Source organism: Microcebus murinus, chromosome 15 (genome assembly GCF_040939455.1).
Source record: "Microcebus murinus isolate Inina chromosome 15, M.murinus_Inina_mat1.0, whole genome shotgun sequence".
Classification (NCBI taxonomy): Eukaryota; Metazoa; Chordata; class Mammalia; order Primates; family Cheirogaleidae; genus Microcebus; species Microcebus murinus.
In genome coordinates, this window is record NC_134118.1 from 17,141,267 (window position 1) to 17,155,269 (window position 14,003).

At 40.4% G+C, this 14,003-nt stretch overlaps 1 protein-coding gene across 2 annotated transcripts in view; it reads right to left on the reverse strand.

Moving 5' to 3' along the window:
* The window catches only part of NUP153 (nucleoporin 153), a 97,055-nt gene that overhangs the window by 82,730 nt on the left and 322 nt on the right, over window positions 1-14,003 (reverse strand). The window contains exon 1 of one of the 2 annotated variants that reach the window (XM_012753611.2): window positions 3,996-4,229. The exons of the other annotated variant lie outside the window; for it this stretch is intronic. Within the exon in view, the coding sequence (XP_012609065.1) occupies window positions 3,996-4,106 (111 nt within the window). The 5' untranslated portion in view covers window positions 4,107-4,229. Of the gene's footprint in view, window positions 1-3,995; window positions 4,230-14,003 lie in introns of those variants that run through there. 2 annotated transcript variants of the gene reach the window in all.

A 14,003-nucleotide genomic window follows, 5' to 3' on the forward strand; every position in this document is an offset into this window, starting at 1 on the left:
AAAAAAAAAAAATTCATTTTCACTGTAGTTAGCTAAAGAAAATAAACAATAAAAAAAAAAAAAAAAATTAGCCGGGCATGGTGGCGCATGCCTGTAGTCCCAGCTACCTGGGAGGCTGAGGCAGAAGGATCACTCGAGCCCAGGAGTTTGAGGTTGCTGTGAGCTAGGCTGACGCCACGGCACTCACTCTAGCCCGGGCAACAAAGCGAGACTCTGTCTCAAAAAAAAAATAAAAAAAAAAAATGTGAGCCTATAAAGGATTGCATTTGGGTACCTAAAGGGAAAATAAAAATTCTATTAAAGGGCAGATAAATTCAGAGACAATTTAAAGAAATTAAATCAAAAGGTTCTATCTAATTACAATTTCAAATGAGTTACCGTATATGCCAGGTCCTATTCTAAAAGCTTTACTTATATCATCTCATTTAACTCTCACAACAATTTTCACTATACAGAGGAGTAAATTAAGCAGAATTTATATAACTTGTCCAAGTCTGGGCAGAAGAGGGATTCAAACAGTCTGACTTCTATACTTTTTTTCCTATCAACTATTTCCATTTCTATTCCCACAGACAGTATTAAACATCTAAGATAAAGCAAATAAAGACAAAGCTACTTAGTGACTTCTGGAATGACTGAGTTAAATATTCAATCTCTAAATATTCCTCCTTTTCAAAATTGAGAACACTAGCCATCAGATACTAGCTAGGACATACTTACTTGGGACAAAGTATCATACCGAAGCTACCAAACAGATAAAACCAAAGCTTCATACCGAAGCTACCAAAACAGATAAAACTATCACATAAGCCAGGTTTCAGCAAACCATGGTCTATGGGCCAAATTCAGCCCTTGGCCTGTTTTTATACATGCCAAGAATGGTTTTTACATTTGTTTAAGGGTTGTAAAAGCAAAAAAGTAGAATTTGCCACAGCAGAGCCTAAAAATTTACTATATGGCCCTTTTAAGAATAAATTACTGACCCCTGGATCTAAGCTATTTGTATGGGCGTCTCCTCTCCCCTTTTTTAAATAGCAAAACGCAGAAACTAACTTGTAAGATACAAACTATATCTAGGAGGATTAAAGGTAGATTCCCTTATCTCCAAACCAGAAGACAAATGTCTGAAGTACACCCTGCCCGCCCCAAAGGGGGCGGGGAAAGGGAGGGCAGGCACAAAAGTAAGTAGTAGTCCCATCTCACCAGGAGGTGGCAGTAGGTTCTCCCAGAGGCAAGGCTCTGGTTTGCCCAGGGGCTCAAGTTTTTTGTGGAGGCTATTAAGAAAAGCAAGCAGCTTGACCTCTCCACAGAGCTGACTTTCGCGACCTGATAATCTGCATGAAAATGAAATGAGAAAAGACAAGAACTAATCACATTCTCCTTGGTGACCTGGTTCACTCCCAACTAGAAAAATAACACCATTTCCTAAATGTATCTGAGCTAAAAGGTAAGGGGGTGGGAAGAAAGCAAGTGAAATGATCAACTTACATTATTCATGGCTTTTCTTCATTTTTGCTTCTACAATTCTTAAGTTACTACCCTTCAGCTAGTTGAGCAAAACAATGGATTTCTGTCTTCACAAATTCAAGAAAGATGACATTTTTAAAGATCAGAAGTTAAAAAGTGGAAATGCTAAACTTTAGGCATTTCCTAGTAAAGCTAAACCAGAAATCAAAACAGGAAATTACAAGTCAACCGAATACATGCAGAAGTCACAGGTACTGGGTGACTGAACTAGCTAGTTGGCCTGACAGGCACTGGCAAACATCCATTAACTACCAGTGCCAGATGGCTCATTCTTATTCCAATCTTCTACTAAACAACCAAAAGCTTCATTTCTGCCTAGAAACCCTTGTATACTTTATCAAATAACATTAGTATAAAACATGCCATGTCATGAAGCTCCTTGCTTCATGATGACTCAGCAGCTGCTACAAAACATCCAGTTGACAGCCTAGGATAGCACACAGCAAGCAGGTAGCCTGTAAGTCCACCAAAGTTCTAATGAGGCCTAAAGAAAGTCTTCAAGATAATAATAAAAAAAAAAAAAAGCAATAAACAGAAGAGTATTCTTTTGTATATATACCTGAATACTTTTCTGGGTAGTTTCTGCCAATAACACCTACAGTGTTGATCAAGAAACCCCTAAACACATTTAATTTCAATTCAAAAGCTAAAATATATTTTTTTAATTAAATGGCTGGAGTAATAAGCTAAAAGTATTTTAGATAGGAGACAATGATAAATCATCAAGATCTAAAACAAAACTATACAGCCTAAAATCGTATCACCTCTAAGACAACTTGGATCACAGGTGTTATGCTGTTAAGGCATCATCTCCCCAGAATTAGATTTCTATCTAAGCACATTTAAAAATAAGCTGTGAATATAACTTTTGCCACTGGACTATATTAACTCCCTTCTAACCTCTGTCCACACCATCCACTAATCTGTATTTAAAACATTTCATTTTTCTATATGTAATACAGGAAGATCTAAGGAAGTACTCAAAGAAATTTACTCTTAGGAGAAACAGAAAGCATCTATGTCTAATTTCCATTCTACAAAAGGATTAAGTTAAATGGCAAGGCTTGTGACCTGAATTCTAATCTGACAAACCCCTGTTTGTCAAAAAGACATGTGAAAATCAAGCACTTTTTGTACATAACTGGGGGAACACTAGTGGAAGTAACAGTAATGCCAACCCTTCTAACCATTAGAAAACTACTTAATACATAAGTAGTATGTATTTTTACCATTCAAATATTTTCCTCAAATCTTTACTTTTCAAAATCTGTTGATAATGATACAATTTAGCAACACCACCAAACAACATGCTAAAGTGTTCAATCTTCATTATCATTCAGAATAATCTAAGAATTCTACCTTTAACAGTACCCAACAAGTTATCAGACCCTTTTGCTATACTTTTTTTAAAACAAGTTTAAGACATACTTTCCACCTTAGTAACATTGAGAAGTTTTCTTCGTGGCTTTCTTAAAATAGGGTTTTAACATTTTTTTCCTCAGTCCAAACAAGCAACATTTAAAAAAAGTAAGTTTCTCAGAATTAAATGTTCATTTACAATCAGAATAAACTCCTGTTTGTAATTTTAAACACCCACGAGTACATATGGTGGCTAAATTATAAGACCACCAACATTCCTAGAGTGTCAAAGTACCTAAACTTCTAGAATATGCCCCATATTAACATACTTTGTGTATGAGATCAGAGCTGGAGTCCCGGGAGGTCAACTATGGAGAAACGCCAATTCCCACCTCCAAAATAAAAGGGAGGAGGGCGGGAAGAGAAGGGGGAAGAGAAAAGTCACGCAGCAGAGAAAAGACGTAAGGGTGGAGAGGGACTTTCAAAATGCCCCAGTGCCAGGGTAACTATACCCTGGTTAAGAAAATCTAAGCAAATGCTCCCAGAACAGGGAGGGACACGGGCAGGGAAGACTGAGAATTTATTAACAGACTGAGACTAACTTATTCCACTTTCCGAGTAACAGCGCCCCCCCCCACCTCCCCGTGTGCCCCAGAGGCAGATTCCTCCCGGCAGCCCCCTCCACACACTGAAATCGGGCACACCAGAAAACAAACAGCAAGCATAGGGGCCACCGGCCACATCTTTTCCTTTCTCCCTCCCCTCGGGAGGACGTGAGTAATACCGACAAATTCCCAATCCCCGCCAAAAGAAAGAAACGCATCGTGGGCCTAGAATTTATTTTCCCGCCCTGCGCCCGTCAGGGAAAGCCCCTGGCCCAGAGGGCCGGGGTCGAGGCGGCCTAAGCCACACGTGTGCGCCGCAAGGCTGGGCCTGTCTCAGCCCACTTCCCGTCGCCACCCCCAACGGCCTGAGCTCCCGCCGCCTCATTCGGGCCTTTCCCCCAGGCCCTCCGGTCCCTCCACGTGGGGCGCCGGGGCCTCTCACCGCCCGTTTCCTCCTGCCGAGCTCCCAGCCCGCTGGGCCACCACGGCGTCGGGGTCCCGTACCTGGTGGTGTTGTCGCCCCTGCTGGTAAGGCTTAATTGGCCCCTGGTGGCAACGCCGCGTCCGGATCTTGCCGCCACCGCCCCCTCCGATTCCTCCGGCTCCCGAGGCCATGGCGGAGCCTCCGCTGCTTCCCGCTCCGGGGCGGGCAAGGGGGCGGGTAAGGGGGCGGGAGAGGCAGAGGCGGAGGCCTTAGAGCGCCCCCGCCGCGCCCGGCCCCGGCCCAAAAGTCCGCCCGCGGTGCCCACACAGTGGGACGCAGGCACACCGGGAACCGCGAGGTTGAAAGCGGGAGCCGAGAGAGGGTGCGGCGGGGAAGCGGGTGGCGGCGGCAGAGGCCGAGGAGCTGGCTCGGGTCCGGCAGCCTCCTGCGGACCCCCGCCTCTGTGTATGTCACGGTCTCTATGGAGATCTCCCGCAGAGGACAGTGCGAACTGCTCCGGGCGCTGCTGAGGCCTAACTCGACCGCCGGCTGGTGGGGGTTCTTCCGTCGCCCTAGCCGTAGCTGCCGCAGTTGAAGCCGCTGGCGCCGCCCGCCTACCCCTCCCCTCCCCTCTGCGCACAGCGCCCGCCCCGCCGCCGTCGTCGTCGTCCTCGTCGTCGTCGTCCCCGCAGTCGCCGCCGCTGTTGCGCCTATTGCCGCGGCCAAGGCCGCCGCCGCGGTCGCGAGCCAGAAACCCGTCACTCGTCAGCGCCCGACGCGTTTGCATCATCACGCTGCGACCGGGTGATAGGCGAGGAGGAAGGAAGGGCTGGTCGAGCCCGCGCTCTCGGCCGCGCGGCACGCTAGGAAAAGTAGTTCAGCACTAGAACGCGCATTCTCGGAAATGAAGACGGGCGGGGAAGGGGCTCTTACGAGCGTCGCAGTGACACAAAGCCACCGGGTCCTCCTATTGCTGCTGTTGGCTGTAAATCTAGACTCTGAGAAGCATTTAACATAAGAACAGTAACCTCTTCCCACTCCACTTCTCCCAGTCGGTTGGTTAAGTGGGCAGAAAGGAAACATAATAAAATCAAAGATGAGAGTTAGTAATATACAAATGAAGAAAAAAACCCTGTGGTTGAAAAAAACAATGTCCATCACCGTTCGAATTAAAAAATGTATACACCTTCATTAATGTTTAATTAATCATGTAAGGGCTTTGTTGTCAAACACACAGTACTGGAATTCTGGCTCCCCCACTCTACCTATTTGACCTTGGATGAGTCAAAACCTTCTGAGTCTTGGCTTCCTCCTCTATAAAATGGGAACTTAAAAACCCACCTTATAAAGCTGTAATGAGGATCAGATGTGATCATTTATATAGCGTACTTTATATTTCCTGCTATACAAGAAATGCAAGAAATGATTACAATGATAACCTATGAAGTCAGCACACATGAGAGGTAAGTGATATAGTCCTAGTAATAAAAGTATACATATCTTTGCTTCAAATAGAAGGCATTATATTTAGGAAAATGAATAACTGAGCTAGACTCAAAGACTGAATCCACAAAGTGTAGATTCTAGAAGTTGAGAGAAAGTTCTTGGTGATCACATGGTCCAGCCCTCCCATTCAACCGACCATACAAAAGGTCCAGAAAAATTCAGGTGTCACCCTGAATGCTACTGAACTGAGCAGTCAAAGCCAGGACTATAACCCAACTATTCTATAAGAGTTGAGACAAGTAGCTAAATGATTAAGGAGAGGCCAGACATGGTGGCTCATGCCTGTAATCCTAGCACTCTGGGAGGGCAAGGCGGGTGGCAGATCGCTCAAGGTCAGGAGTTCGAAACCAGCCTGAGCAACAACGAGACTGCCGTCTCTACTAAAAATAGAAAGAAATTAATTGACCAACTAAAAATATATATATACAAAAAATTAGCCGAGCATGGTGGCACATGCCTGTAGTCCCAGCTACTCGGGAGGCTGAGACAGGAGGATCGCTTGAGCCTAGGAGTTTGAGGTTGCTGTGAGCTAGGCTGACACGATGGCACTCACTCTAGCCTAGGCAACAAAGAGACTCTGTCTCAAAAAAAAAAAAAAAATGATTAAGGAGAAAACTTTTTTGTGAAAAATCATAGGCTTGTTGTCCCATTTGAGGCAATTTTTTTTTTTTTTGAGACAGAGTCTCACTCTGTTGCCGGAGCTGGAATGTCGTGGCATCAGCCTAACTCACAGCAACCTCAAACTCCTGCGCTCAAGCAATCCTTCTGCCTCAGCCTCCTGAGTAGCTGGGACTACAGGCATATGCCACCATACCCAGCTAATTTTTTCTATATATATATTTTAGTTTGCCAATTAATTTCTTCCTATTTATAGTAGAGAGGGGGTCTCGCTGTTGCTCAGGCTGATTTCAAACTCCTGACCTTGAGTGATCTTCCCACCTTGGCCTCCCAGAGTGCTAGGATTATAGGCATGAGCTGAGGCAATTATTTTAAAGCTTATAAAAACTCTGGAGTCAAATAGACAATTTAAATCTATCACTTACTAGCTGTGTAGCCTTGGGGAAGTTACTGATCCTCTTTCTAAGCTTCAGTTTCCTCATCTGTAAATAGAATGAATATTTACCTCAACAGGGTGGTGGTTCTGGTAAAAGGATTAATGTATACTGAACTCATAATAATTGCTTAGAATGCAATCTAATATTACTGAGCTGTCAGATACAAATAATTAGCTCCCAGACTTTTATGTAATACTATCTCTACCACCAAACTGCACAATGCAAGTCACAATCATATAAATGAAATTATAAAATTATAAATGAAATTATAATATCTTTGAACCTATAGTACCTTTCAGCACCTAAAGGAACCGTGCCGCACCATACGTAGTTAGTTATACAAGCAAATGGCTTTCGGTGGCACCTCTGACCTTAACCACCATGACCACTACCACAAGTTGCCAAATATGGTACACAAAATGAATCTGTTTTCTCTTCTGCTCTCTTGTTCTGGCTTCATGCCTCCTTCCACCACTAACTTCCCGCTAGATTCTCCAGGTAAGCCTTCTCTTCCTCCTGAAGTGCCATATCCTTATTAAATAAGAATTCTCTCAGGTGCCCTCTTCCTCCTACATGGAAAGGAAATGCCATTCTTTCAAAATTCCTAGCTAGGTATTTGAGAGGCAGAGTAAAGTAATTCCTGATAAGCTAACTCCTAGGGAAGATCTGTACATGAATCTTTAATTTGGCTACATATATAGGAGATTAAACTGTAGCCACATCCTATCTTTCCTCTTCACTCTGTCAGACTCAAAATTTCCAGCACAGGACAGAAGACTGGCTGGACTCAAAGCCCATCCCATTCTTAGAGGCTGTTATTTGGCCTATGGGACAGCTTTTACAGCAAGCTTTGAAAGGAAGAGACATGCAAAAGAATTGGGCCAAACTTAGACAAAACTTCACAATAGTTGGGAGGATTTGTGGGGATATGGGAAAAATCCACATCCCTCTTAGCCTTGCTCTCAATTGTTTACCTCATTTCATAATTATTTCTTTGATGTAAAACAATATTTGAGGGAGCTGTAATACATTAGTCCTACATTCATGTGATTGAGTCACTGGAAGCCATAACAGGCTTGAGAGCAGAGGAGGAATAAAAGACAGGAGGAGGCTGGGCACAGTGGCTCACGTCTGAAATTCCAGCATTTGGGAGGCCAAGGTGGGAGGATCACTTGAGGACAGGAGTTCAAGACCAGCCTGGGCAATATAGCCAGACCCCATCACACAAAAAATGGTACAGTGGCTCACACCCGTAATTCTAGCACTTTGGGAGGCCGAGGCCAGGAGTTTAAGACCAGACTGAGTAACAGGAAGACCTCATCTCTACAAAAAAAATAAAAAGAGAAAAAATTAGCTGGGTATAGTGATGCATGCCTGTACCCCCAGCTACTTGGAAGGTTGAGTCAGGAGAATCGCTTGAGCCTAGGAGTTTGAGGTTGCTGCTAGCTATAGTGATGCCACTGCACTCCAACCTGGGTGACAGAGTAAGACCCTGTCTCCAAAAAAAGACAGGAGGAAATCTACATTCAACCTAGACCCAGTTTTTCAGCCAAAACAAATGGTATATTGGGAGGCATTGCAATTCTTGAAAAGCCTATTACTACAATGGTCCTTTGCCAAGAAACTTCTTTATTTTTTTCCCATATAATATAGTAACTATCTGCCAATTATAAATCAGCAAACGGAGAGGCTATTGACCCTTCTCTAATAGAAAAGGAATAGCCACTAATATGAAATACAATTTAGTCTAAGCTCAACCTGGACTGAAAAATAGCCTTGATACATTCTTCAAAAGCTAAGACAATTCTGGCCAAAGGAATATTTAAAGATGACAATTGTAAGAAGTTAGGATGTTGTATGTAGTCATTTTATTAGGAAGTGTTACATAGTTATATAGTTATTTTACCCTACAAAAATGAGGTGTCTGTTATGATATCTATTAAACCAAATTATTACAGGCATGCACCACATAACAATGTTTTGGTCAACGACAGACCACATGTACAATGGTAGTCCCATGAAATTAAAATGGAACTGAAAAATTCCTATCACCTGGTGACATCACTGCCATTGTAAGGTCTTAGCATAATGCATCACTCATGTGTCTGTGATGGTGCTGGTGTCAACAAACCTACTGCGTTGCTAGTCATTTACAAGCCGAGCACATTCAATTATGTACAGTATGTAATACTTGAAGATAAATGACTATGTCACTGGTTTATGTAGTTACTATACTTTTCATCATTATTTTAAAGTATACGTCTTCTACTTATTAAAAAAAAAAAAGTTAATTGTAAAACAGCCTCAGCCCAGTCCTTCAGGAGGTATTCCAGAAGAAGGCACTGTTATCACAGGAGATGACAGCTCCACGTATGTTATTGCCCCTGAAGACCTTCCAGTGGAGCAAGATGTGGAGGTAGAAGACAGTGATATTGATGATCCTGACCCTGTGTAGGTCTAGGCTAATGTGTGTCTGTGTCTTAGTTTTGTGGTGTTTTGGGGTTTTTTTTGCACCTTAAAATAATCTTTATTTTTTTTAAAGTTAATATATGCAATATAGGAAACTGAAAAACACAAGAAGCAAAGAACAAAGTCATCCACAATCACAAGCAGTTCACAGTTGGACATGTCCTTCTAGATCCTGACACATACACAACATCCAATTTTATGAGATTGAGATAGTACAGTATGCATCATGCTTTTTCACACATCATGAATATTTACCAATCAAAAATCCCAAAGCTATATGTCTTAGTTTTTAACAAAAAAGTTTTAAAAGTAAAAAAAGTAATAATAAAAATAAGTTTATAAAATTATAGAATAAGGATATGAAGAAAGAAAATATTTTTATAGCTGTACAATGTGTGTATTTTATCTATGCTAAGTGTTATTATAAAGGAGTTTAAAAATTAAAAATTAAGTTTATAAAATAAAAAGGTCACAGTAAGCTAAGGTTAATTTATTATTAAAGAAAGAATATAAAACAGAAATTTAGTGTAGCCTATGTGTACAGTGTTTATAAAGTCTGCAGTAGTGTACAGTAATGTCCTAGGTCTTCACATTTACTCACTTCTCACTCACTGACTCACCCAGAGCAACTTCGAATCCTGCAAGCTCCTTTCATGGTAAGTGCCTAATACAGGTGTACCATATTTTATCTTTTATGCGTTATTTTTCCTGTACCTTTTCTCTGTTTAGATATACAAATACTTTCTATTGTGTATTCTATTGCCTGCAGTATTCAGTACAGTAACACGTTGTGCAAGTTTATAACCTAGGAGCAATAGGCTAGAACATATACCCTCGGTGAGTAGTATGCTATACCTTCTAGGTTTGTGTAAATACACTCTGATGGTCACACAGTGACAAAATTGCCTTTCTGAGAATGTATCCCCATCATTAAATGATGCATAACTGTATTTTATTTAGAGTAATTTTAGATAGATCTCCATGACCTTTCACACACATTTCATGTGATAATTATTACCATGCATTTTCTGAGATAGAAAAATAATATAAAAGTAGTGGTTTTTTAAAAAATTTCATTGTGACCAGGTGCAGTGGCTCATGCCTGTAATCCTATCACTTTGGGAGGCCAAGGTGAGAAGACCACTTGAGGCCAGGAGTTCAAGATCAACCTGGACAACATAGTGATACCCCTAAATCTACAAAAAAAATGCAAAAATTAGCTGGGCATGGTATCATGCAGCTGTAGTCCCAGCTACTCAGGAGGCTGAAACAGGGGGATCACTTGAGCCCAGGAGTTTGGGTTGCAGTGAGTAATGACACCACTGTACTCTAGTCTGCACAACAGAGTGAGATCCTGTCTCAAAAAAAAAAATTCATTCTATTATAATGATATCAACTGGAGAAACTCAAAGCACAGTAGCAGGGCTGGAATTCTAGAACGTTACTGGATTTTGTTTTGTTTTGTTTTTTGCCTGTTTAAATTTTGGGGAAGAAGGGCCATGGCAATGCGAAGATATTAAAGAAGTAAATCATTATACTATCATTAACTACTGTGTTCTCTGTCTTCTGGGAATAAAGTAATACTTAAGAATAAGTGAATTAACTAATATGATCAAATTTTTATTAACTACATTTATCACTTAATTCCAACATGCCATATAAGAGTGTTTCATCTGGCCAGGTGCAGTGGTTCACGCCTGTAATCCTAGCACTCTTGGAAGCCAAGGCAGGCGGATGGCTTGAGGTCAGGAGTTCAAAAGCAGCCTGAGCAAGAGTGAGACCCTATCTCTACTAAAAATAGAAAGAAATTAATTGGCCAACTAAAAATATATAGAAAAAATTAGTGGTGGCACATGTCTGTAGTCTCAGCTACTCAGGAGGCTGAGGCAGAAGAAATTGCTTGAGCCCAGGAGTTTGAGGTTTCTGTGAGGTACGCTGATGCCACGGCACTCTACCCTGGGCAACAAAGTGAGACTCTGTCTCAAAAATTAAAATAGTGTTTCTTCTTCTTGACTACATATATCAATGTATATGGCTTTGATATACATGAATTGATGTATATTTCATCATAGTATAAGGCATACTTTAAATTCAATCAATCTTGAATGGAAATTCAGTATTATTAGATGAAATAATGACCAAATTCAGGAAACCCAATCTCATCCTAACATTTAAGACAGTTAATGAATCATCAACTGGGATTAATTCATTAAAAAACATTTATTGAGAACCTGCTTGCTATGTGTCAGTTTCTAGTCTTGACATTTAGTTTGTCAGTGCACATAACTGTAAAACAATCCCTGTCCACAGAGTACACTTTACCATTTTGCTGAATTCTCTTAAAGATTACTGTATTATGATCTATTACCCACTTGCACTTAACACTAGTAGTTTACCTAAAACATTCTACATTCCAAATTCTAAACATAGCTATTGAATCTATCCCATGCAAGAAATGTATTGGCTTAGTTAATTTCGTTTTTTCTAATATAATTGATCCGTTACATTATTAAACTGGACTTATCATTAAGGTTGCAAGCTGTGTAAAACTATAATGTTTACAAACCTCAATTCGGTAACACTAAGTACCAAGCTTCTTTATTTTTAAACACATTTGTAGAGAATGCTTGAATTTATCAGCTCCTAACTTATTAAGGCTTTTCTCTTCAAAAGCATTCTACTAATTAACACATAAACAACTCTATTGTACACATCACCCTACCATTACCACCAAAAAAGCACAAACTACCCAGTTTAAACAGTGACTTTTGGCCACAGCAGCACCCCCTGGGAGCTTGTTAGACTAAAGCAGCTCTGCCCGTCCCAGGCCAACTCAATCAGAATCCCATGTAATGTAAATCATATGCACCCTACATTTGAGAAGCACTGTTTTAAAAATTAACCATGCCACCAGAATTTATTAAGCATATCTGAAATGTTAAGAGTTTGAAACTGAATGTTCGTTTTATAACATAGTTAAGCATAGATATTTCAAGAACACCTTGCTCATTTCCAAATATCCCTTATTTGTACAAATTTTCTTTTTAGAATTCATGAGAAACAAAAACATGAATTAAAGTAAACCATAGCCCAAGAAGCTATGAGTGAGAAATTGTGAAACAAAAACAAAAACAGACTACTTCCTTAAAATTGCTATGACTTTTCTGAGTAGTTACAAAATCATTTTTAAGGTAGAAAAGCAAACAGGCACTCTAGGAGGAAATATTCTTGGGACTGGATTAGCACCTAATATCTAGAATGCTTGACGAGAAGTCAGGCAACCTAGAATAAAATCTATAGATTTCACTTTCCTAAACTGTAATGGCCTGAATGATAGCAACTTTCTGCTTGACAAATCATAAAAACAATTAAATAGATTACCTACTTCTAGTAAGTTGAACTCTTAAATAGGTGCTATGAAGCTAAGACAAAATTCAGATACAGTATTTTCTCCAAACATTACTTCTGGAAAAGCTCAATTTGATAACAATAATGGATCTTTTAGTGTAAAAATCCCCTGAAGCTGTTCATCAAAAGTATTCTTTCCACAATACACCTGACTCCTACAACAAGACCTAAAAAGTTGTGAAATACAAAAACTGAAAAATCATGCTTAAAAGGTTCACATACATCACCCCTTGCATAAGCCAAATATAAACATTTGCTCATATGAACACATGCATCAAGGCAAGATAATGAGGTAACCAATGTTTCTGGCTTATGAATTTCCGTTCCTCATTAATCTACAACAACCAACAATTTAAGAGTTGATGAACCGACAGCTTATAGAACGTGTTGATTTTTCCCCTTTATTCACAAGTTGTTACCTTTCACCTTTGCTGTAAAGTGAGCAGAAATGAAATTAAACATTTTAAAATTATTTTCATTAGCTTTTTCCCAAAGGAAACTAGACTATTACTTGAAATGAAAATCTGGATTTAGTACATCCTCATTCTCTGTTATCATAGCAGAGTTGATTTAAGAGAACAATTAATGAAAACATAATGGTTAGTTAAGATCATTTTAAGCCAATACCTATAACCATGGTCAGTGGCCTCAACATAGCTCACCTTGTTTGGGTCCATTATAAGGACAGAAAGATATCATAAGCTACTAAAAATATGGTTCTTCAAAAACCAAAAAATGAACAAAAAAAAACTCTTCAAATATTCTCCAAAGCAAAGATATATGAGGTTATATCATTCTCCATTCAATATTAAATAGCCAGTATTACCAAACTAAAGACAAGTCTGCAGACACTGAGCAAAACCTACTTAAACACACTACCCCCAGCTAGAGAAAACTCTCCAAGAAGATTTAGGTTCCACCTTGTACATACAGGATGTGTAGAAGAAAAACATCAAAGCAGACCATGGGTCCCCACAGAGGCCTGAACCAAGCAAAAAATGGCATCTACCAGCCACAATTAAGCCCAAGCCATAACTTAAATGCTTTAAATTAGCAACAGTTCAATTTTCTCTTTTTTGCTTGCTTGGTCATAAAATCTTGCCCCCTCAGGGCATCAGCAGTGACTCATAAGCACCTTCTACAAGAAGCACCTGCCTTGCCGCCCATCCCTTTCAGATGAAGTGCTGAGCCCAGTGATTGAGTTGAGCTTCATTCTTGCTAATGCTGGAGTACAATCACTTGTCTGTCTTGTACTGGGTCGTCCCATGCAGGACGGCAGTTACTCTGCAAAGACGTAGGGATCTGCTGCTGGGTGGTGAGGAGGTAAATCTACAAAAGGGCACTAGGAATGGACAACTGGGCAGAAAACCTCATTTTTCTCTTTTCACTGTTAGCTACTGTGGCTATGCCTCTTAACTCACTTCACCTATGCTTCCTCAGATACCAGCAGAGTCTTTCTTCTCTCGAGGTTTGGTTTTGGTTTACAAACAAAAAGGAGTGGACTTTTCCACTTGCTCCAGCATTAACTATAGAACAAGATCCTTTGAAAAGTATTAAAAACTCAGATGGAGGGGAAAGATGCAACAGTTCTTAGAAGATTTCTGTCCTAATTTCAAGCTAAGGAAAAGAAAAATGCAGTGGCCGGTTCTA